This window comes from Protopterus annectens, chromosome 9.part0, assembly GCF_019279795.1.
Source record: "Protopterus annectens isolate FY-2018-M chromosome 9.part0, PAN1.0, whole genome shotgun sequence".
NCBI classification, from domain to species: domain Eukaryota; kingdom Metazoa; phylum Chordata; order Ceratodontiformes; family Protopteridae; genus Protopterus; species Protopterus annectens.
In genome coordinates, this window is record NC_056743.1 from 522,327,168 (window position 1) to 522,349,353 (window position 22,186).

At 43.1% G+C, this 22,186-nt stretch overlaps 1 protein-coding gene across 1 annotated transcript in view; it reads right to left on the reverse strand.

Moving 5' to 3' along the window:
- The window catches only part of LOC122811318 (bifunctional methylenetetrahydrofolate dehydrogenase/cyclohydrolase, mitochondrial-like), a 48,245-nt gene extending 42,794 nt beyond the window's left edge, over positions 1–5,451 (reverse strand). The window contains exon 1 of the mRNA XM_044083083.1: positions 5,242–5,451. Coding sequence (XP_043939018.1) covers positions 5,242–5,336 — 95 coding nt within the window. The 5' untranslated portion in view covers positions 5,337–5,451. The remainder of the gene's footprint in view (positions 1–5,241) is intronic.
- Between the last annotated feature and the right edge of the window lie 16,735 nt (positions 5,452–22,186).

The window sequence follows — 22,186 nt, forward strand, 5'->3', positions numbered from 1 at the left end:
GGATGCATCAAATTACGCCTGGGGGGCCCACATGGCAGGAAGATGCACTCAGGGCACATAGTCCTCAAACCAAATGCACCTATATATCAATCAATCAGAAAGAGATGCTAGCTGTTCAAAATGCCCTGACAGCCTTCAAGGACCTACTTCATCCGGGACATCTACTGATAAAGACAGACAACACCATGGTCAAGTGGTATATAAACAAGCAGGGGGACACACATTCTTACCCCCTTTGCAGACTAGCCATGACTTTGTGGGACACAGCTTTGACTTACCAAGTACATCTGCAGGCACAATTACTGCCAGGAAAGGAAAATACTCTGGCAGACGAACTAAGCAGAAACCTCATGGATCCCCACGAGTAGCAGCTGGATCCACAAGTCTTCAGCATGATAACAAGGAAATGGGGATGCCCAAACATAGATCTATTTGCCTCCTCTCACAACTACCAACTAAAAAGATTCTGCACAAGGACTTATCACAGACAAGCATGGAAAGTGGACACCCTATCTTTCAGCTGGAAAAACCTATCAGTATATGCCTTTCCTCCACTGCCTCTCCTCCCCAAAGGTACTCCTAAAGGTCAGACAGGAGAAGCCAAAGATGATACTGATTGCCCCAGACTGGCCCCGTCAGTACTGGTATCCAATCCTAAGGAACTTGTCTCAATGCCCAGCTTGGGTCTTAACTCAAATACCTCAGCTATTGTCCCAGCAAAACAATAAAATCCTGCACAGCCACCTCAGGACTTTAAACCTGGCAGCATGGCGGATAATGTAGTCATACAAAACACACCTCTCCGTAAAGCTGTGATGGATGTCATTTTGGAAGCCAGAAGGCCTAGTACTAGAAAATCTTATGCTGGGAAATGGAAGAGATTCTGTGCTTGGAACCATGCACAAGGAACTGATACAGCTGTACCAAATATTCCTCAGATTTTGCGATACTTAACTGAGATGCTGGACAAAGGCCTATCTTTTTCATAAATTAAAATTCATGCCTCTGCCATTTCGGCTCACTACAATACAGAGACACCAGTCTTTTCTCATCCTTTATTAAAGCAGTACCTCAGAAGAGCCAAAAATGTAAGACCTCCAAGGAGTTCACCAATACCTGCATGGGACCCTCAACTATATCTTGGAAAAACTCACCCTGCCTCCTTTTGAGCCAGCTGCTACTGCTGATATAAAGTTTTTATCTTGGAAAACAGCTCTGCTCCTAGCAATAACTTCTGCAAGATGAGTTTCAGAGCTACAGGCACTCATGGCTGTGGAACCTTTTATCATTTTGCATCGAGACAGGGTCTCTCTGAGGAGAAACCCAACATTTATGCCTAAGGTGGTGTCCAGTGTGGCTCTTAACCAAACTATTCATCTGCTAACTTTTTATCCAAATCCACAGAACAAGGGGGACAGAATTCTGTATTCTTTGGACGTACACAGACAGCTTAGATTCTACTTGGACAGAACCAAAGTTTTCAGGAAGACAGAGCAATTACTAGTGGCATATGCTGCAGGATCACAAGAAAAGGCTATCTCAAAGCAGACTATTTCAAAGTGGATAGGCCACTGCATTCGTTTCTGCTATTTACACCATGACAAGCCAGTGCCTAAGTGCATTAGGCCACATTCAATCAGAGCTGCAGCCACTTCAGCAGTTTTTCTCAGGGGAGTACCAACCAAAGACATTTTAGAGGCTGCTACTTGGAGTTCAGTGCACACCATAACAAAGCACTACCACCTGCCACTCTACTCTAAATCCAGGGCAGGCTTTGCCACTGCAGTTCTGCAGGGCCTCATAGCCGCACCTAATGTTATTTAGCTCCAGCCTCCCAACCACAGCTTTGGGATTCTACCCAAATGCAATGACTGCAACAGTGAAACATGAAGAACATAGTACAGTTGTGTACACTTACCATAAATGTAGATGTTTAAGTGTATTCACTGCTGCAGTTCAGGTTATCCACCCACCATCCCCCTTTTTTCTGCTTGAACTTATCTTTCCTTCTCTAATTTATACAACCTATGTGGTGTATTTACTTGTAAATGAAGGTAAAGTTTATATTGGTGCATGTGTTTTTTATATATAAATTTTGGCTACCCTTTTAGGAAGCACCTGACACCTGGGGCAAGAAAAACTGAAGAAAATGACATCGGCTGCTTCTTTTATACCCAACGACCTGACGTCAGGGAAGGGGCAACGGCATCCGATGCAGGACCCAAGACTTTGGAATTCAGGCCGAATGAGGGCAACCTGCCAGCAGGATTACCCAAATGTAATGACTGCAACAGTGAATACACTCGAACATCTACATTTATGGTAAGTGTACACAACTGTACTTTCTTACTTCTCCATAAACAGCTAGCATCTCCAATAATGTTACTGACATGTTACCTGGCACAGTCCCCTTCCCAGTTCAAAATTTCCACCCACACAATGGTAGTACACATACACCTTTCTCCCTTTTCTCCCACCCCTAGTTATACCCTCCTAACTGCTGACCTCCCACAACCCTGGGATCTGATCACATGGTATTCTTCTAAATTCTCAACAGCATTGGTAAATTTCTGTAAGTGTTTTCACTCTATTTCCCAGGACAGTGTCACCATACAAAATGGGGAAAAACAGTTACTTACTATTTTTATACTAACATGTCTCAGTAGCAGAGCAGCTTAAGGTATTTTCAAAGCAATACAAGCTCATGTTAAATAGGATAAGAGCAAGGCCAGGGAAAGATTATGGCATTTAAGTACTACTCAACATGAGCTACTGAGACGAGAGTCAATGTCAGATCTGCAAACACAAACACAGTCTAAATACACAAATAAATAAATACATAAATCCACATCATGTTCTTCAACTTTAGTGGGTGCTTCATACAACCTTGCATTTTACCAATGATATGCACACATGCCTATAACAGCTAACATGGCTAAAACAGATGCCATACGCAGACCGTCTCAAAAAACTCCAGCTCTACTCCATCGCATATCGCCTACTTGGAGGCGATCTCTGCCTGACGTACAAAGCTATGTCAAACCCAGAGCTGTTGGACATGCTACACTTAATCCCAATCCCTCCAAACCACACGCTCCAGGGACCTAAACCTTGTCACCACAATAAACTGAACATGCTGGAGGGATAGATTCCTGTCCCAGAGACTTCCCATACTCTGGAACAAACTACCCATTCATGTAAAGCAAAGCTCCTCATTGGCCCTCTTTAAGAAAAATCTTGACGACTGGATGGGAAATAGAAAATTCACCCCAGGGATCACTTCTGTGGCACAGCTCGACAGGGGCACAGGAAAATAATTTTCTTGGGTGGCGAAGGCCAGGGAAACTTTTTTGCTAGGCTTATATAGGCCCCAACGCCGATAGCCTAGTACCTACCTATGAACTTATGAACCTACAATACTAAGTATCTTCTACCACTTCCAAGAAATCTAAATACTCTGCAACTCAGAAGAAACCTGACACCCTCCCAAAGTGCCACATGGACTGCCAGATAGCAACAATGGTCATATAATAAAGTAAAGGCAGGGGAAACTCCCAAAAGAAAAACGTTAGTCCAGAGGCTGAAAGGGAGGTGTCATGTTGGCAGTAACAAGCTGTAGCGAAGTCTGCAGCAGCAACAAAGTATCTGTAGGCATGTGGAAAAGCATAACAGAAAAAACACAAATAGCAGACTTAAAGACTATGCAAATAGAAAAAAATGTGTATTTCTTTTTAGTTGTACAATCATAGGGATAAACACCAATAAAGCAGCCAAAATGGCAAAAAGCAGACAAAGAATTATTTGAAGGAAGCCTCTGCAAACCCTCCACATGACAGTCTTTTGCCCTCAGCACTTCAGTAACAGCTAGCGAACTCCAAGATCTATGTATCTAACAGTATACTTTAAAAAAATCCACCTTTGCTTTCCCAGCCTGTTTCAGATTTCTACCTTGTTTATTTTTTCAGCATCGCTCACTCTATTATCTAGTAAGTCATGTGTTTGCACATTGAGAAGATTCTCCAGAGCAAACCCATGCAAGACAGAACAGTGTGAAGCAATACCAGAATTACAAAAGGACATCTCAGTCAATACCCACATAAATTCTGAAACTGATAAAAACAAAACTCTAAAGCATTATGAAGTTCAGCTACATGCAGCCATACACCACATAGGCACCAGTTTGCTATCTAAAGGCCAACAGGCTTCTTCAAATACCCTTACAACAACAAAACGCCTTCTATTATGTTAACACAGAAACATAAAATGTAATCCATATGCTTTCAGGTACTGACTGGGCATTTGGTTTCCATACACTGTACCCTCCCTTCAATGATCCAACAACCTCTCAGCAACCCTTGCATACATAAAGCTCCCTCAGTGGCTTGTTTCCATGGATTCATCTAATTGTTCTAAAAGCCAACACTTCAGCTATGAAAAAGTCACATCACTAATGACACCCACAACCGCATAGCATTACAACTACCAGCTATTATGACATATGTATATAACTGCAATCAAAAGCTTACACAATCTTGGAAGACATATACATTTTTATAAATAATACGAATGTCTCCCTTACAACTACAACAGGTCTAAATGTTCTACATTCATGCGTTTCCTCCATATTCTTTTAAAGGTTTTCATAAATAACATAGTATTTCTATCAACATTTATCTATATATATACTTAAATTATTGTTGTACAGGCTAGTAGAGAAGGTGTGTGCACTTGCCCGAGTTGGTGCCTGCTCCTGATAATGACAACTGGGGGGGGGGGGGGGGGGGAACGTGTAAAGCACATGCAATGCAGTGAAAGATTTCATCATATCTTTGTGCAGTTCCACTGAAAACCTGCAGCGGCGCTGTTCCCCGCCATGATCCTCTACAGGGAATTAAAGTAACACAGCAAACACTACGATTGAAAAAAATGCAATTCCTAACTATTCCCTCTAAACTACAAACAGAAGATGAGGCAGCTTCCCATCCCAACCCAACACTTAATCGCAGACATGTCATTTGTACAGGATTAGCAGAGATATGCACAATCGTTATCCTATATTTTCATTTATATAAACAGGCAGTATACAATGAATGAGGTGCACAGGTACATTTATTCTTTCAACCCCACACTTTGTTAACCAAGCCTCTGTCAAATTACAATCACGCAAGAGGGACTGCTGAATAGGAAAATGTGACTAACCCATTCATTCTGTCTGGTATGACAGCTGTAAACCTTACTTACCTCTCTACCGAACGATGGAAGCTACAGGTCTGGTGTTGGGTGACCCGACAAAATGACCGAAATAGGGATCGTGAGGCGTTGACTGCTGTTGCCATGGTGTTGATGGTGGAGAACCGGGTGACTGCCTAAGATATTACTATGCCAAGCGAACCGCTAGAAAGGAACACCGACTGAAGATTGAAATACAGCAAGCCAGAAGGTTTTAGAAGCTGCGTGACGTAAACTAATTTTCCTACCCCTGCCGGGAGGTTTGGCCAATGGGTGCCAAGTTGCAAGTCCCTGCCTACGAACTTGAAACCAGGAAGCTCAATAAGCACAGCCGGTAGTTTACAGTATCGAACTGAAGCATGTCAGAAGGGTGGTTCAGGGCTCTGTAAATGTCTCTTTAAAGTCGTGCATCTAATTGTGCGGTACTGGAACCTATTGAAATCTAATCCTACGTGGGAAAGCTGCACCCAGAGGTCAATGTAGCCTTGTATTTAGATGTCTCACTGACTTAAATAGCATTTGTATTTTTATCTCTATGTAGGGAATTCATTTAAGTCTTTCTTGGGAGCACATAACCTCTTAAACCAAAGCAAAACTTCCGAAGTTAAGGCCATGATACAGCCACAGTAGTGCACCTGCAAGCTAGTGGTTAGCATATCTTTCAACCTCTAATAGCAAGAAATATGGACAAAGGCAAAAAGCTAAAAGGAATAGGGTGGGGGAGACGCAAGATAAAGGACAAATTTTAAATATTGCCATCACAAACTTGAAAGTTGCTACAATAATAAGTTTTGTGTTGGCATACCTTTTCTGAAGGATATGAAGTCTGACACAAATATATGCTATTGTTTAGTGACGCCCACATACCTCGACCTTTTAGAGCAAGAAATCTGGACAAAGCCTTAAATAAAAGCGGAGCAAATGGAAAATAGTTGTGTGACTGCAGAATCATACACCACTGTACGAACATGTACACAAATGCATGGATCTCATCACACCCAATAGAACCAAGACACTCTCCTCCAAAAAAAATGAAGCCAATCTGGTGGTCCCCTGTCACAAACAAACTACAACAGAAGGAGGAAACTGATGTGGAATAAGGGGAAGTCCCACGTTTGGAAAAACTCCCTTATCTGCCTCAACAAAAAGTTGAGATCCCTCATCAAATCCTCTAAAGCTAGGTAAGAAAACAGAATTGCATCAGATAGTAAAGACAACGACAAGGCCTTCTATAGTTATGTAAAGAATCTCCATGGCAATACCCAAATTTGCTCTGAGCTACTGCACAATGGTTCTTCCTATACCGAGCCAACAGATATTGCCAGTATACTGGCCAACAGATTCAGTGCCAACTTTACCCCCCCTACCCCCAAAGGACCAATCACAAGGATGACTGGCCTAATGGTTAAGGTGTTTGCCTTACAAACACAAGGTGCAGGGTTTGAGTCTCGCAAGGGATAATTGGCTAGGCTTAAAATGGCTCGCAAGGACAGTTAGCTTAGTACTAACCTATGAACCTATACCAGTAGATTGCCAGGCACCCAGTATTACTGCTGCACAGGTTAAAAGAGCACTGTCCAAGGCCAAGAATACAGCTTTTATGGGACCTGATAATATCCCTGGTTGTGATCTACATGAACTACAGTGTAAACTGGCACCTCATCTGTGTGCTCTGTTCAATCACAGCCTCACCTCAGGCTTTGTCCCTGCCGAATGGCGGACTGCTACAGTTATCCCTCTCCACAAAGGAGGAGTGACTACAGACCCTGAGAACCATCGCCCCATTAGCCTGACGAGTCTGATATGCAAAGCTATGGAATGCATAATCATTGACCCAATAAACAAGGATATAGGGAATCTCCAAACTCTGGATCCCACACAGTTTGGTTTTGTAAAGTGTAGATCATGCCTGCTCAACTTGGTCGACTTCTCCAAGTCAGTCACCAGAGCTGTGGATGAAGGCAAGGTGGTTCATACAGCCTATCTTGATCTGGCTAAGGCTTTTAATACCATTCCCCACTCAGGAATCATAGAAAAACTCACTAAGCTTGGCATCAGACGCTATATCACTAGATGGGTTGCAAACTGGCTCACAGACAGAACCCACAGTGTGAAAGTAGCTGACTCCAAGTCAGAATGTTGATTAGTCATGAGTGAAGTCACACAGGGTTTGGTCCTGGGTCTTCTCCTGTTTGGTATCTACTTCTCTGAAGTCCAGGCCAACACGAAGGGACTTTGGCTGACAATGTTTGCAGATAATTGCAAGTTGGGAGCCATTATTAACTCCCCAAGTGATGGTGACATCCTACAGAATGGCCTCACTGTGACCAACAACTGGTGTCAGAACCATGGCCTTAAGCGCAATGACAATAAAATGTGTGTCATCCCCTTTGGGAAAAACCTGGTTCCCATGAATTACCACATTGATGGTAGTCCACTGAACACAGAAGACGTTATAAGAGATCTGGGAACACAGGTTGATAGCAATCTCTCTTTTGATCACCACATTGCCACTGTGGTCAGAAAGTCCTTCTTTGTGGCACATCTCATTACTAAGGGTTTTGCATCCAGGAAGAAAAAGGTAATTGTCTCCCTCTACTCTTCCCTCATTAGGCCAATCATTGAGTACAATGCCCCATTTGGCATGTACCTCACTAGACATCTGCAACAACTGGAGGCCACAAAAGTATCTCACAAAGAGGATCCTAGGCCTTAAACACTTGTCCTATATGGACAAACTCAAAAAACACCAACTACTCTCTGTCTCATATCGCCTACTTAGAGGTGATTTCTGCTCGACTTACAAAGCCATGTCTGACCCAGCTCTGTTAGAAATGCAGCATCTAAAGAAATCCCAATCCCTCCGCACCCATGCTCCAGAGACCTCAACCTCATTACCACAATTAACAGAGCTTGCTGGAGGGACAGGTTCATAACCCAGAGACTGCCCATGTTATGCAACAGACCTCCCATACATGTCAAGCAGAGCACCTCGCTGACCCTCTTCAAGAGAAATCTTGATGAGTGGATGGGAAACAGAAAATTCACCCCGGGGATAACACCAGTGGCTCTAATCAACAGAGGCACTGGGAACTAAGGTCGGGTGGCACTATGCCAGAGTAATCCTATGGCTAGGCTTGTAAAGGCCCCAGGGCCATTAGCCTAGTACAAACCTATGAAAGGCCCAAAAATAGGGACACTTTTTAAATATTGCTCTTACAAAATTAGAAAGTTGATAGAATAACAGGTTTTGCATTAGCATGAATTTTCTGGATGGTGTGGATTCTGAAACTCAAATTTCTGTCATTATTTTCAAACTTCGGTCTCTAATGATTTTTCACTAATTTCCGAGAAAAACACAATTTCATGAAAAATGGACCAAAAGTATGAGGCAAAAATCTGAACATCCTGCAAAAATCTGTACAGTTGAGTGGTATGACACCGATCCTCACTGATTTTCCAGAAAACCAAAACTTTTATGAGGAACAGACCTAAAATAGGAGGAAAAAATCTGGACATTCTGCAAAGAGTGTCACTAAAACTTTAAGCACTCGGAATGTATTTCCATACATTTTAGATACAGTGTAGTATCGAAACATCGGTATTTGTTTCAGTTTAAGAACAGCAAGCAATGTGTTTGGCACAGGATTACATAGATAGATAGATAGATATTGTGTGTGTGCCAGAATCATACCTTTCAATATCTTAGGGAAAGAATTCTGGAGAAAGCCAAAAATAAAGGAGAGGAGGACAAACCAAAAATCGGGGACATATTTTAAATATTCCTCTTAGAAAGTTGCTAGAATTACAGGTTTTGAATTAACATGCTTTTCCTAAAAGATATGAAGTGTGTTGAGCAGATGGAAAGAGTACTTTGAGGGGCAGATGAATGAAAAGAATGAGAGAGAGAGAAGGTTGGATGATGTGGGGATAGTGAAACAGATTAGCAAGGAGGAAGTAAGGACAGTTATGAAGAATGGAAAGGCTGTTGGTCCAGATGGCATACCAGTGGAAGCATGGAAGTGCTTAGGAGAAATGGCAGTGGAGGTTTTAACCAGATTGTTTAAAGAAATCTTGGAAAGTCAGAGGATGCCTGAGGAGTGGAGAAAAAGTGTTTTGGTACCTACTTTTTAAGAATAAGGGTGATGTGCAGAGCTGTAGTAATTACAGAGAGATAAAACTGATCAGTCACAGCTTGAAGTTATGGGAAAGAGTAGTGGAAGCTAGGTTAAGAAGGGAGGTGATGATTAGTGATCAGCAGTATGGTTTCATGCCAGGAAAGAGCACTACAGATGCGATGTTTGGTCTGATGGTGTTGTTGGAGAAATAGAGAGAAGGTCAGAAGGAGTTGCAATGTGTCTTTGTGGACTAAGAGAAAGCATATGACAGGGTGCCTAGAGAGGAGTTGTGGTATTGTATAAGTGAAGTCAGGACTGGCAGAGAAGTATGCAAGTGTGGTACAGGATATGTACGAGGGTATTGTGACAGTGGTGAAGTCTGCAGTGGGAGTGACAGATGCATTTAAGGTGGAGGTGGGATTACATCAGGGATCAGCTCTGAGCCCTTTCTTATTTGCAATGGTGATGGACAGGTTGACAGATGAGAGCAGACAGGAGGCCCCATGGACTATGATGTTTGCAGATGACATTGTGATCTGTAGTGGGAGTAAGGACCATGTTGAGGAGACCCTGGACAGGTGAAAATATGCTCTAGAGAGGAGCAAAATGAAGGTCAGCAGGACTAAGACAGAATATATGTGTGAATGAGAGGGAGGATAGAGGAATGGTGAGGATGCAGGCAGTAGAGTTGATGAAGGTGGATAAGTTTAAATACTCGGGAAAAACATTCAGTCTAATAGTGAGTGTGGAAGAGAAGTGAAGAAGAGAGTACAGGCAGGGTGGAATGGGTGGAGAAGAGTGTCAGGAGTGATTTGTGACAGACAGGTATCAGTAAGAGTGAAAGGGAAGGTCTACAATAGGCTAGTGAGACCAGCGATGTTGTATGGGTTGGAGATGGTGGCATTGATAAAAAGGCAGGAGTCAAAGCTGGAAGTGGCAGTTAAAGATGTTAATATTTGCACTGGGTGTGACAAGGATGGACAGGATTAGGAATCAGTATATTAGAGGGGCAGCTCAAGTTGGACGGTTTGGAGGCAAAGTCAGGGAGGCGAGATTGCATTGGTTTGGACGTGATGAGGAGGGATGCTGGGTATATTGGGAAAAGGATGCTAAGGATGGAGCTGCCAGGTAAGAGGAAAAGAGGAAGGCCTAAGATAAGGTTTATGGATGTGTTGAGAGAGAACATGCAGATGGTTGGTGTGACAGAGCAAGATGCAGAGGACAGGAAGAAATGGAAACAGATGATCCGCTGTGGCGACCCCTAATGGAAACAGCCGAAAAAGAAGAAGAAGAAGTCTGAAACTCAAAGTTTATTTATTTACTGATGTCAGTCTTCAAACGTTTGCCAGAAAAACAAAACATTTATGATGAACAGACCAAAAATATGAGGCAAAAATCTGGACAGTCTGTGAAATTCTACACAGTTGAGAGGTATATCCAGAGTCTGCAGTTAAAGCTAGTTAGCACCTCGATGACTATAGTTTCACTTTCAAACAAGAAACATGCGGACCAAAGAAAAAATGAATGTGGTGCACACGTACAAGGCTGAGTGAAGTAGAGTAGTATGTTCACATACTCGGTGAGTTCCCATATAAATAGAATTTTAGTTTTTGTACTCTTATTTTAAAGGGTGCCACTTTTACCCAGTCCTGTAAGCATGTGCCTGTTTACTACAGTTAAAAATACTTTCTCATCATAATTAAAATTAAAATTAATGCCATCTGTTTATGACAAATGCATGTTAATTTTTAATTGGTTCCAGAAATCATTAGTTTTAACTTCCACTACACTTTCTTTCAGGAAACTTTTGTTCAGATAAATACTGTACTGCATTCTTAATTACAAAAACATCCAAATCCAAAACAAAGAAAATAACTACTGAATATCTAATGAGCAGTTCTGTGTGAGTGCTGGAGGGGTGTTTAAAGAACCAGGCATTATGAGTGTGCAGCATAGTTGCGTCATTTTAGAGGAACTTCAGATTTTGTGGAAAAAAAAAAAGTAGACTGTTTAGGTGTTGTGGACAAAGCCTGCCTAGACATCAGCAGAGCACTTGATACAGCATTGCAAAAAAAAAAAAAAATCAAGTAAACTGACTTGGCAGTGAGTTTAAGTGCAGTTGCCTGGCTGAAAACAATCTTGATAATGAATAACATTAATTAAGGAAAGGAGGATTACTCACTGGGAGTTTGTCTCTTTCGGCTTTTCCCGGTTAGGGATCGCCACAGCGGAACTCCGATCCACTAATGATTGGCAGTAGATTTTTTACGTGCCAAGTTTGCCAGCCCTGACGCACAACCTTCAACAAAGGTACGCCCATTCACGCATGTCTCCACACAGAAGACGCTCTAGCTGAGAATTGAATGGCACAACATCTTGCTGTGAGGCGATAATGCTACCGCAGCACCACCACCGCAGTCCAATCCATTCTGTAACATTTACAAAGAAGATTGTAAAAAGTTTAGAATGAAACATTTTCAGTATATAAAAAGATCTATTTAGAGTAGCTTGAGACACCATCCTAAATAGTGAACCAGCCATAACATAGTAATTCAGTATAAAGAGAAAACAGCTGAGCAGTATCCTCCAATAAAATTTTATTTACAATGTAAAAGAAATACACTGTGGTTATTATAAAAGAACATACAATACACACTGTGCTTGTACCATCCGATTAAAGCACTGACATGACTGTTTTCCTATGAGATGCCTCTTTACACTTGAGACAAAGACTACAAGGTGTAAAGTTTTCTAATAAGATGTGGGATATATACCAGACTTTAGGTCTTGGCATGCAAAAGGCTTTATTACTGCTGCTTCTGTTGTTGTCTAATTTTTATGAGCAAGTCTCATTAAGTTCAGTTAGCAGACTGAGTACTAGAGGATTGAAAAATGTTTGTCAGTATCAGATTTGCCTGCAACTACAGGATCAAAAGGTGAGCGTCAGCAGGCTGATGCAAAAGCATAAAAATGTATGGGGGGGCAGAGCCTCCTTCACCTCAGATACACACACCTTACTTAATTTAACTAACTCTGAGGTTGCAGCATGTCAGCTATTGTGAAATCTTTAAGAACAGCAATTTCTGTTAAAAATTGCTGTTCCTGTTATGACAGAGAAGCATTTTTCAACACTTCTGAAATGAGCAAAATCACTGTCAGTGAATAAGTCTTTGCAATTGTGATGACTGTGCCCTGGCCCAGCAATCAAGGAGCCTCAATCCTCACCACTAACACCAGGGAGGTTGTCTCATAGAAGAGAGGAAAGGATAACTAATACACACAGTAAAGTACAATTTCCCTTAAGTGAACACAGATCACAGTCAGTTTGGGGCTGGTTGCTCCCTTGCTCACCAGGTCCCCAATAAGACTCCTCACTGGCACAGCTATAGGGTGCAGGTCTCAGCTTAGCTGGGCAAGCTAAAACCTCCAGTACCCTCTCTGTCCAACCAATGCTTCTTGTCCCTGCCCAAGTAGCTGACATAACACCTACAACTTCACAGACACTCCTGGTAAAGGCTGACACAGATTCTCCAGCTGTGCTCCTTTACCCAGACTACACAGTAGTAATCCCTGCCACCACTCAGCTAATAATATCAGCTACTAAAAGGCCCTTAAAAGGGTGTCCAATTATTACTGTGCAATATTATTATCCAATTGGTAATGTGACTATATAGTCTAAGGCTTATTTTAGAGTGGCCTATTACAATAACCTCTATAAATATATAATGTACTCTAAAGCATAATTTATTTCTACATAAATCAGCCACAGGTAAAATGTTTTAAAAATATTTAATAATAAATAATTAAAACACAAGACAAAACTACTACAACACATATATATTTAAGAGTTCAGAGATCACACAGAAACTTAAAATAATACATTAGGACAGGTCTGATTTCAAAGAAAAATACCTAATTAATCTTTACTAGCTTTAACTATTCCTACAAGAAATCACAGTGCTAAAACTTACATGTGAGCATAAAGCAGAGTGCTGATAAGTTGGATCTCAAGATCAAAATGCTCCCCAATCATCACATCTCTTCTCCCCGGGGAACTCAAGCAAGTTTTTCAAGTGCCCCTTGAGAAACATCACTTGAGACAGTCAGGTCTATCTGGATGTACCTCACCCCATTCCCTGTCTTGAGACCCCATCTGCATTGGCATTGCTACTCCCACTGCAGTGCTGCACTGACATATCATATGCTTGCAATCCAAGACTCCATCTTAGCAACTTGGCATTTTGCTGAATGGCTCTGTTTAACCATGTTAGAAGGTTGTGATCTGTCATCACAGTGAATTTTCTTCCATACAGATAAGGCTGAAGTTTTTGTAGTGCCCACACTATAGCTAGACATTCCTTTTCTACCACTGCATAGCATTCCTACCTGGGATGGAACCTACAACTGAGATAAACCACTGGGTGCTCTTCTCCCTCTGAAGAAATCTGGCTAAGTACAGCCCCCACCCCATAGTTTGAAGCATCCACCTGCACAATAAAGTTGCTTTAGTCTGGACTGGCTAACACAGGGAGTCCTCCCAAAGCTTCCTTAAGCTTCTGAAATGCCTGCTCACATGCTGGGGTCTACACTACCTTATCTGGCCTATTCTTCCTTGTCAGGTCTGTGAGGGGAGCAGCTATGGTACTATAATTGGGAACAAACTTTATGTAGTACCCTGCTGTCCCTAAGAATGCCCTCACCTGCTTTTTGGTAACAGGTGCAGGCCATGCCTGAATACCTTCCACTTTGGCAGGTACAGGCCTTATCTTACCACTCCCCACTCTATGTCCTAGGTAGGAGACATCTGCCATACCCACCTGACATTTTCTCAGCTTAATGGTCAACCCTGCCCTTTGTAGTCTACCCAGCACCTCCCTAACATGCTGAAGGTGCTCCTGCCAGGAATGGCTGTAGATAGCAATATCATCCATGTAAGCAAGGGCAAACCCTCCTGCTCCTGTTAAGATATGAACTACCAGCATCTGGAAAGTCGCTGAGGCATTCTTCATTCCAAAGGGCATCTTTGTAAACTCATATGAGCCAAAAGGAGTCACAAAGGCTGACTTCTCTCTAGCACTAGGAGTCAAGGGCACCTGCCAGTAACCCTTGGTAAGATCAATGGTTGTAAGATACTTAGCCCCACCCAGCTGCTCTAGGGCCTCATCTGTCTTAGGTGCTTCTGTGTGACTAATTTCCTGTCATCCACACAGAACCTGGTGCTGCCATCCTTCTTTGGCACCAAGTACCACTGGGGAGGCCCAGGGACTGTTGGACTCCTGAATCACCCCTAGTTCCATCTCCTGTATCTCCTTCTTTAGAGTCTGTTTGACTCCCTCAGGCACCCTATAAGGGGCCTGCCTGATAGGCCTTTGGGGTCCTGTATCCACCTGGTGCTGCACCAGGTGGGTGTTCCCTGGTGTCCTGGTGAACATGCCCCCAACTCCTGCAACACTGCTCGGATTTCTCGAACATGGGTAGGAGATAGTTGCTGGGACATTGCTACCTCCTTCCACCAAGGTGTCAGCCCGAGCCTCACTGAGGAGATCAGTCACAAGATCTCTCTCGGACTCCTCCTGCAATCCATTGCAAATGCTCAGCAAAACAGCCTCCCTATTATGGTAAGGTTTCATCATGTTAGCATGGTACAATTTGTGCCACTGCTGTCTGCCTAGCACTTCCACCATGTAGCTAACATCACTTACCTTTCTTACCACCTTGTAGGGACCCCTCCCAAGCTGCTTGCAACTTGTTGTGTCTGACAGGAATAAGAACCATCACCTGCTGCCCTACAGCATACTCTCTAGCTCGAGCATTCCTGTCATACCACACCTTTTTCTGCTGTTGGGCTTCTGCCAGATTCTCCTGGGCCAGGCCCATGAGTTCCCTGAGCCTTGTCCTGAGGTTTAGGACATATGCCACAACAGACTCCATGTGAGACTCACACTCACCTTCCCCCTCATCTTGAATTAAATCTAGAGGTCATCACACCCTATACCCATAGAGCAACTCAAAGGGTGGAAAACCTGTGGATTCCTGGGGAACATCTCTGTAAGCAAACAAAAGATGGGGCAAATATTTGTTCCACTCCCTCTTAAAATGATCTGCAAATGCCCATAGCATGGACTTGATTGTAGAGTTTAACCTCTCAACAAGACCATTAGTCTTGGGATGGTAGGGGGTGGTCTTCTTGTGCTTCACCCCACAGAACTTCCACAAACAAGCCAGCAGGTCTGACATAAAATTGGCACCTCTGTCAGACAGTATTTCCTTTGGGAAACCTACCCTGTTGAAAATCTCTAGCAAAGCATTTGCCACCTTCTCTGCCTCAATGGAGGGCAAATCCACTGCCTCAGGGTATTGTGTAGCATAATCTACAATCACTAGGATATACTTTTTCCCTGTGGAACTTAGGGTACTCAGAGGACCTACAATATCCATAGCTACCCTCTGAAATGGCTCCTCAGTCACAGGCAAAGGCATCAAAGGAGCTCTCACCTTGTCTCCTGCCTAGCCTACCTTTTGGCCCTGCTCACAGGTCCTGCAGTACCCTGTTACATCTCTGGAAATTCCAGGCCAATAGAAGTTTTGCATAATAAGCCTCTTTGTATGTTTTATGCCCACATTACCTGCAAAGGGAACATCATGGGCTATGGCTAGAAGCTCTAGGCACTACCAACTGCTGTACTCTAGCCCTCCCTCAGGGGTCCACTCCCTGTATAGTAACCCTTTGTCCCAGTATACAGATCCCCCTTCCCTTGAGAATTAGGTGCCTCCCTAGCTACCTGCCTCAGGCCTTGCAATGTAGGGTCTGAGAGCTGAGCCTGTCTCAAGTCTCTCCTTGTAACCCTTCCCAGCTCCACTTCCACAGGAAGTCTGGCATCCTCTGACAGCTGTGCCTCATTGTCAGCCTGGGTACTACTACTCACCTCTACCTTTGCAGTTACATTGTCCAAGGGAACATCAGTACCCACAAGCAGCTGTGGCTCACATTCAGTCTCACTGCTACAGTGTAGCTCACTCCCTGAAGTAGCCACCTCAGCAGTCCTGGCTGCAAGTATGCAGTCTGTCTGGGTCTCCCCAGGCTACCAGACCCACATGCTTGTCTCCTAGCCTTACTGCATGTAACTGCATAAGTACATAGTACTGCCTCATTCAAATCCTTCCCTTTCAGGACATCTGCAGGATGGTAGTTCCATACCCCTGTTGTCTCAAGACAACCTACTGCTGGCATTTTGTCTTTCCACTTACTGGCTCCCTCACCTTTGGTTCCCCGCCTTGCCTCCATGGATATCTGTATGCTACATGGCCCCACTGGTTGCATTCAAAACATTTAACCCTAGCTCCTGGCCGTGTATCTGGACTAGTGGCTCCCCCACCTGCTGGCAGATTCTGTTGGGGCATTTTGTGCTGCCCACCATGGGTTCCTTTAGTCCCATGAACAGTACTGGAGGTCCCTTTCCTGTGCAGGGCTGCCCTGCTTGCTAGGTATAGGTCTCCCTTTTACCCCAACTCCTCTGAAGTAGCACACTCTCTATCAGCTAACCAGATCCTCAAGTCCTCAGGCAGTGTTAAGGGCTTGTTCCCTTACCAAAAGGTCTGCCAGCCTTGCAAAAGTGGTAACCTGACATCCATTCACCCAGCTATGAAAATAAGTGCTCAGTTCAGCAACATATTCACATACATTTTCATCTGCCTTGTGTCTATGCTCACAAAACTTTTTCCTATACATTTCAGCATTCCAACAAGTGTCTTTTTACAGCAGTATAATCAAAACAGTCAGTGTCATGCATTTTTGCTAAAGAAGTTACAGCTTTACCATGGAGTAAGGGGGTCAGGAACCATACCCAGAGCCCTTGGTCAACTTCATACTGTTTACATACTCGCTCAAACATATGAATGAAGCTATCAAAATTATCCCCTCTTTAAACTGTGGAAGAAATCTACTGACTTTTTGTGCTTCTGGGGTCCAGTTACTCCCTTCCCCATTACCTCCATGACTCTGACGAAGAGTCAGCATTTCCCTCTCATGCCTCCTTCTGCAGTTTATTTTCCTCAGCTTGCAGACTCCTGATTTTCTCGGCTGCTTCTAGTTCCATATGTCTGGCCTCCAACTCAAGTCTCTTTAGCTCCAGCTGGATTTTTAAGTCCACTGCAGAAAGGTAGAGCTGTCCATTCTCTGAGGAATTCTCTCCACTGTCAGTCTGATTGCCCTGCAGGTCGCTGTTTTCTGAGGCAGCTGTAACCAAGGCTGCAATCAGGTCTGCCTTAGTCAGGTTTCCATGCACCAATACCCTAGCCTGGCACATCTCTGCCAGCTGGATCCTTGTCACCTTTCCATACTCTTCTGCTGACATGCTGCCTACTCACCCTGACTAACACTAAGCTAACAAAAGAAATACAACAATTGTGATCTGAACTTTGTGTATACACTGCATGGCTGTTTACAGTACAAAACACTTTGAGAGATTACTGTACATAAGCTACAGGAATTTGCTCTACCCACACCACTACAAGCCAATTAGTATGTGCAGTAGATCCCACTACTGCCAAACACTTGTGATGCCCGTGCCCTGGCCCTGCAATCAAGGAGCCTCAATCCTCACCACTAACACCAGGGAGGTTGTCTCCTTGAAGAGAGGAAAGGATAACTAATACACACAGTAAAGTACAATTTCCCTTAAGTGCACACAGAGATCACAGTCAGTTTGGGGCTGGTTGCTCCCTTGCTTACCGGGTCCCCAATAAGACTCCCCACTGTCACAGCTATAAGGTCCAGGTCTCAGCTTAGCTGGGCAAGCTAAAACCTCCAGTACCCTCTCTGTCCAACCAATGATTCATGTCCCTGCCCAAGTAGCTGACACAACGCACACACACACACACTTTGAGATAAGTACTTATACAACTTCAGACACTCCTGTGAAAGGCGGACACAGATTCTCCAGCTGTGCCCCTTTACCCAGATCATACGGTAGTAATCCCTGCCACCACCCAGCTAATAATATCAGCTACTAAAAGGCCCTAAAAGGGTGTCCAATTATTACTGTGCATTATTATCATCCAATTGGTAATGTGACTATACAGTTTAAGTCTTAGTTTAGAGTGACCTATTACAATAACCTCTATAAATATATAATGTACTCTAAAGCATAATTGATCTCTGCATAAACCAACCACAGTTAGAAGGTTTTAAAATATTTAATAATAAATAATTAAAACACAAGACAAAACTACTACACCACAGAGATATCAGAGTTCAGTGATCACACAGAAACTTAAAATAATACAAAAAAATACCTAATTAATCTTTACTAGCTTTAACTATTCATACAAGAAATCACAGTGCTAAAACTTACATGTGAGCATAAAGCAGAGTGCTGATAACTTGGATATCAAGATCAAAATGCTCCCCAATTGTCACAGCAATAAAGAAATACTACCTGCTGGTGAAGGGGGACTACAGTCAAGATGCCAGTGCCTTTTCTCTTATTGTTAATTGTTTGGGGCTTCCAGGGCACTGAATTTCATGCACGCTGGCAAGGGTTGGTGGGTCAGGATGTTCCTTTGCTTGAGAATGCCTAGCATCTTTGCAAAGGATTCAGCAATAACACTTGCCACTAGTCACACTTTTAGTGTGTGTGCTGTGCATGTTATCATTGATACATGCTGTCCCCCCCTTCATAAGGCTTTCTGACATTAGTATAATTTTCCCAAGGTGCTCATGTGAGGATAAAGATGCTGATAAATTAAGAGGTGCTTGTATGACTTAAGGAAAATACTTCAATGGCAGTAGTGAGGACAACGTGAGGCTTTCAGACATAACTCTCAAAAAAAAAAAAGAGAAGGCCAAATTGCTTATTTCTCTAAGTTCAACACTTTAAGAAAAAGTAGCCATCGTATTCTGGCTTGTGAGATACAGTGATGCTTGAATGTGAGCAGAGGGAGATTGGTATGAGGACCAGCTTTAGGTGAAATGGTACACTTGATAAAGGACTTCATTGCACTCTCTCAATGTTTACTGTTCCTCTTGCACAGAAACATTGCCCCTTTATCTCCCACCACCACCACTCCCTAATTGCCTTCCCATACCATCCAGATTACTTTTTTCTTGCTTTCTCATTTTGTCTTACTTTTCAGCTTTTTCCTTTATCATTTGGTTGGTATTTAAGAATTAATCTTGAGACTTTTCTTTGCATAGTTTGTAGACTTATTTTACTTGGTGACTGAGCTACTGTTAAGACACACAGTGTGCAAGCTCTATGGCTAGAATAACATAGCCCTTGTTTATTGTTGCTGTATCATCATTTATGTGCAGAGAGTCAACACAGTAAGCACAGTTCTGTTGGATGATGAAATTCTTATAATGTGTATCAGTTTAGTGAAAAAAAAAAGGTGAGGGATCAGCTCAAAGTTCTTAAATCAATTCATTTCAGCAGTGTTGGGACCTGGTGAGTATGGGACACATGTATTTGACAGAATGTTCAGTATGCAACAGATACTGTGGATGTAATTAGCCCCTATGGTGTGTTCAGTCAGAACTTGTAGAAGGAATGTATATTACATGGTATGTGAATTCTCTGTAGACATCCATGAGAAAGTACAGTTTTGTACCTACCATAAATGTAGATGTTTGAGTGTTCACCCTGCTGCAGTCATCATACTTGGGTTATCCTGCCGTCAGGCGGTCCCGAATTCCAAAGTCTTGGTCCAGCATCGGTTGCTGTCGCTTCTTCCATGATGTCAGTGCGCCAGGGGTATATAAGAGGCATCCAACACCATTTTCTTCAGTTTTTCTTGCCCCAGATGTCAGGTGCCCCCAATAGGTAGGCAATATATATATATATATATATATATATATATATATATATATATATACATACAAATAGCTATATAAAAAATAAAACAAAACCCTTAGGCACAAGCAAATACACCACAGAGGTAGTATAGGATAGAGTGGTAGAGATAACTTCAGCTGTTTCAGAGGGGATGGAGGGAGGGTAACCTGGACTGCAGCAGGGTGAACACTCGAACATCTACATTTATGGTAGGTACAAAACTGTACTATGTTCATCGTGTTACCCTGCTGCAGTCATCACACTTGGGTTGAATCCCAAAGCTAAGGATGGGAGGTGGAGTCAAACAGGGTTAGAAGAGGCTAGTAGGCCCTGCAAAACTGCAGTGGCAAAACCAGCTCTAGTCTTAGAGTACAGAGGTAGGTGATAGTGTTTGGTGAAGGTGTGCACTGAACTCCAAGTTGCAGCTTCCAGAATATCCTTGGTTGGCACTCCCCTGAGAAACGCTGCTGATGTAGCTGTAGCCCTGGTGGAGTGGGACCTAATGTTAGCAGGTACTGGTTTCCCATGATGTGAGTAGCAGAAACATATGCAATGCCCTATCCATTTAGAAATGGTCTGTTTTGAGATAGCTTTTCCTTATGATCCTGTAGCATAGGCTACAAAGAGCTGGTCAGATTTTCTGAGAGCCTTAGTTTTATCCAAGTAGTAACGTAATTGCCTGTGAATGTCCAAAGAGTGCAGGAGTCTTTCTCCTTTATTCTGGGGATTTGGGAAGAAGGTGGGCAAGTGAATGGTTTGGTTTAGGGCCACACTGGATGCCACCTTTGGCATAAAGGAAGGGTTAGTTCGTAGAGAGACTCTGTCTTGATGAAAAATGAGGAAAGGCTCCACTGCCATTAGTGCCTGTAGCTCTGACACTCTTCTAGCTGAGGTTATTGCTAGAAGTAGGGCAGTTTTCCATGAAAGAAATTTTAAATCAGCTGAAAAAGCTGGTTCAAAGGGCGGCAGTGTAAGCTGTTCCAGAACAAAGTTGAAATCCCAAGTAGGTGTTGGAGCTCTCCTTGGCGGTCTTAAGTTCTTAGCCCCTCTGAGGTACTGTCTCAGGAGTGGATGTGAGAATAAAGGAGGATCCATGCTGTAATGAGCTGAAATTGCTGAGGTGTGGATCTTAATAGATGAAAAGGAAAGTCCTTTGTGTAACATCTCAGTTAAATATTGTAGAATCTGAGGGATATTTGGATCAAGGGGATTTAGCCCTTTAGCCTGGTTCCAGGTGCAAAATCTTTTCCATTTGTCTGAATAGGTTTTCCTGGTGCTGGGCCTCCTGGCCTCCAGAATGACATCCATAACAGCTTTGGATAAAGGTGTTGGCTGGTTGTTTAGGTAATTTGCCATGCAGCCAGGTTTAAAGTCTTGAGCTGGCTGTGTAGAATCTGATTGTCTCGCTGGGTGAGCAGGTGAGGAATTTGTAGCAAAATCCATGGTGGGCCGTGGGCCATATTCCTTAAAATTGGATACCAATGCTGGCGTGGCCAGTCTGGTGCAACGAGTATCATTTGTGGCCTCTCTAATCTGGCTTTCAGCAGTACCTTTGCTAGAAGAGGCAGTGGAGGGAAGGCATACACTGTTAAAGTTTTCCAACTGAATGAGAGGGCGTCCACTTTCCAAGCTAATGGACGGAAGGTCCTTGTGCAAAATTTTTGAAGTTGGTGGTTGTGGGGGCTTGCAAACAGATCTATGTCTGGGCGTCCCCATTTTTGAGCTATCATTGCAAATACTTGTGGATTTAGTTTCCATTCGTGTGGATCCATGATGTTTCTGATTAGGTCATCTGCCAATGTGTTTTTCTTTCCTGGCAGGAATTGTGCTTGTAATTGAACCTGATAAGACAGTGCAGTGTTCCACAAGGTCATTGCTTGCCTGCATAGGGGGTAGGAATGTGTGCCCCCTTGCTTGTTTGTGTACCACATTACTGTGGTATTGTCCGTCTTTATTATTAGTTGTCCTGGGTGTAGAAGGTCCTTGAAAGCTGTTAGGGCATTCTGT